Source organism: Mandrillus leucophaeus, unplaced genomic scaffold (assembly GCF_000951045.1).
Source record: "Mandrillus leucophaeus isolate KB7577 unplaced genomic scaffold, Mleu.le_1.0 Scaffold12, whole genome shotgun sequence".
Taxonomy (NCBI): domain Eukaryota; kingdom Metazoa; phylum Chordata; class Mammalia; order Primates; family Cercopithecidae; genus Mandrillus; species Mandrillus leucophaeus.
Genome location: NW_012100320.1, coordinates 1,598,165 through 1,599,906, shown reverse-complemented (window position 1 = coordinate 1,599,906; position 1,742 = coordinate 1,598,165). Strand labels below are relative to the sequence as shown.

The 1,742-nt window shown below is 35.9% G+C and overlaps 1 protein-coding gene across 1 annotated transcript in view; it reads left to right on the top strand.

Moving 5' to 3' along the window:
* HERC1 (HECT and RLD domain containing E3 ubiquitin protein ligase family member 1) overlaps positions 1-1,742 on the top strand; it is a 250,627-nt gene that overhangs the window by 114,901 nt on the left and 133,984 nt on the right. The window contains exon 19 of the mRNA XM_011969255.1: positions 1,177-1,372. Within this exon, the coding sequence (XP_011824645.1) occupies positions 1,177-1,372 (196 nt within the window). The remainder of the gene's footprint in view (positions 1-1,176; positions 1,373-1,742) is intronic.

Here is a 1,742-nt window from a genome sequence, read left to right as displayed (position 1 = left end):
TTGGCATGACAGAGGCCTAATTTAAAGGCACTGGATGATATAAACTCAAAAAGATTAATTTTAAATGGCATAAAGTAAGATTTTTTAATCTCTTTTTTTTTTTTTTAAACCTGTTGTTTCTTTACGTTTCTCTTCAGCATTTACCATTTTTTCACTTTCCTTCTTGAAATTCTTTGGGCTTCTGTGTAGTCACAGTCCTTTTTTCTCTTTCCTCTGACTCCTCTTTTTCAATGGGTTTCTATAGGCTCCTCTTCCTTGGACATGCCCTCTAATGTTGAGCATCCTCCGAATTTTGCCTTCAATTCTCTTTCCTCCCACAATGGTCTTATCTAGTTTCAGTGTCTTTAACAACCATGTATATATTAATGACTCCTGTATTTCCATCTAGCTGAGAACACCTTTCCTGAGTCCTAGAGCCATTCTTTAATTGCATACTGGGTGTCTTTTCTTTGTTATCCAAAAGACAACCAAAATTTAATGTTTATATAAAACCAGCCACCTCTGAAGTTCCCCCACTAAAAAAAGAATGAAAGGAACAAGCTGTGAAACTGAAACCATTCCACATTAGATACCTCCATTTGGCTGTTCCACAGCAACTAAAATATGTTCAAACTGAGCTCATTTCTGAATGGCCCTCTCTGCCCTGATATACAATGAAATATTGAAACAAAATTGATTTAAAACCAATATGGATTATAAAAACACATGTTTTAAGGTGATCTCGATTTTTAAAAAAGTAAATTTAGTTTAAAAAATATGAAAACTTTCCCTCACTAGCAGGTAAACACCAAGAGGACAGGAAGTTTTGACTGCTTTGCTCATAGCTGTATCCCTTTCACCTAGAACTGTGCCTGGTATGTCAGTAAATATTTCTTGGGTAAATTATAAAATGAAGATAAATTAACAAATGAGAAATTGATAATGCATTTTAAGGAAAACATTTATAATCCTTTCAATTTGTTGGTATGGAGGATGCATATGCTTTGCTATAAAGTGTTTGTTGGTGTACTTTCTGAAAGTGAATAAACACTGATACTACATCAGCTACCAGGTGGGTGTTCAACAGAGAATTATTGAATGAGTCTACTCTAGTTCCAGGCTAAAATAATATTTCTTAGGTTCCTTTTTTTAAAGTTCATTTGAAACGATTGTCCCATGTTTAATTTCTTTCCCTTCATAGATGTGATATACGTCTCAGCTGCTGGCAGTATGCTCTGCCAGATTGTTAACTCCCTGCTGTTACTCCCTGTGTCAGTGGCTCGGCCTTTATTGAGTTACCTCCTCGACTTGTTGCCACCTCTTGATTGCCTTAATAGACTCCTGCCAGCTGCTGATCTTTTAGAAGACCAGGAGTTACAGTGGCCTCTTCATGGTAAGTAAAGACAATAAAAGAGCAAATAATGCCCTTGACAAAAGTTGTTCCTGTTGCACACATCACTGTGTTTTTCCATTGGAGTCTGTCTATCCCAAGGCTATCAAAGGAGTTTTGTCACTGAAATCTTAAAAACTTTTCAAATTTAAGTAAGGCCTCTTATTTTATTGGAAGGAATCCTGGACTGGAGCATAAAAGGAAAAGCGCTGGGGTTGGAAAGATGACCTTGAGGGCCTATCTTATTTTAACATTATACAGTTCAGTGATCAAGTGTCAATTAGTCCAAGTGTCAAGTTTACAGCCATATCAGGATGTTGATTAGGCTTTATATGGAGTTTTTCCAGGTTTATTCTTTTCTTTTTTTTTTTTT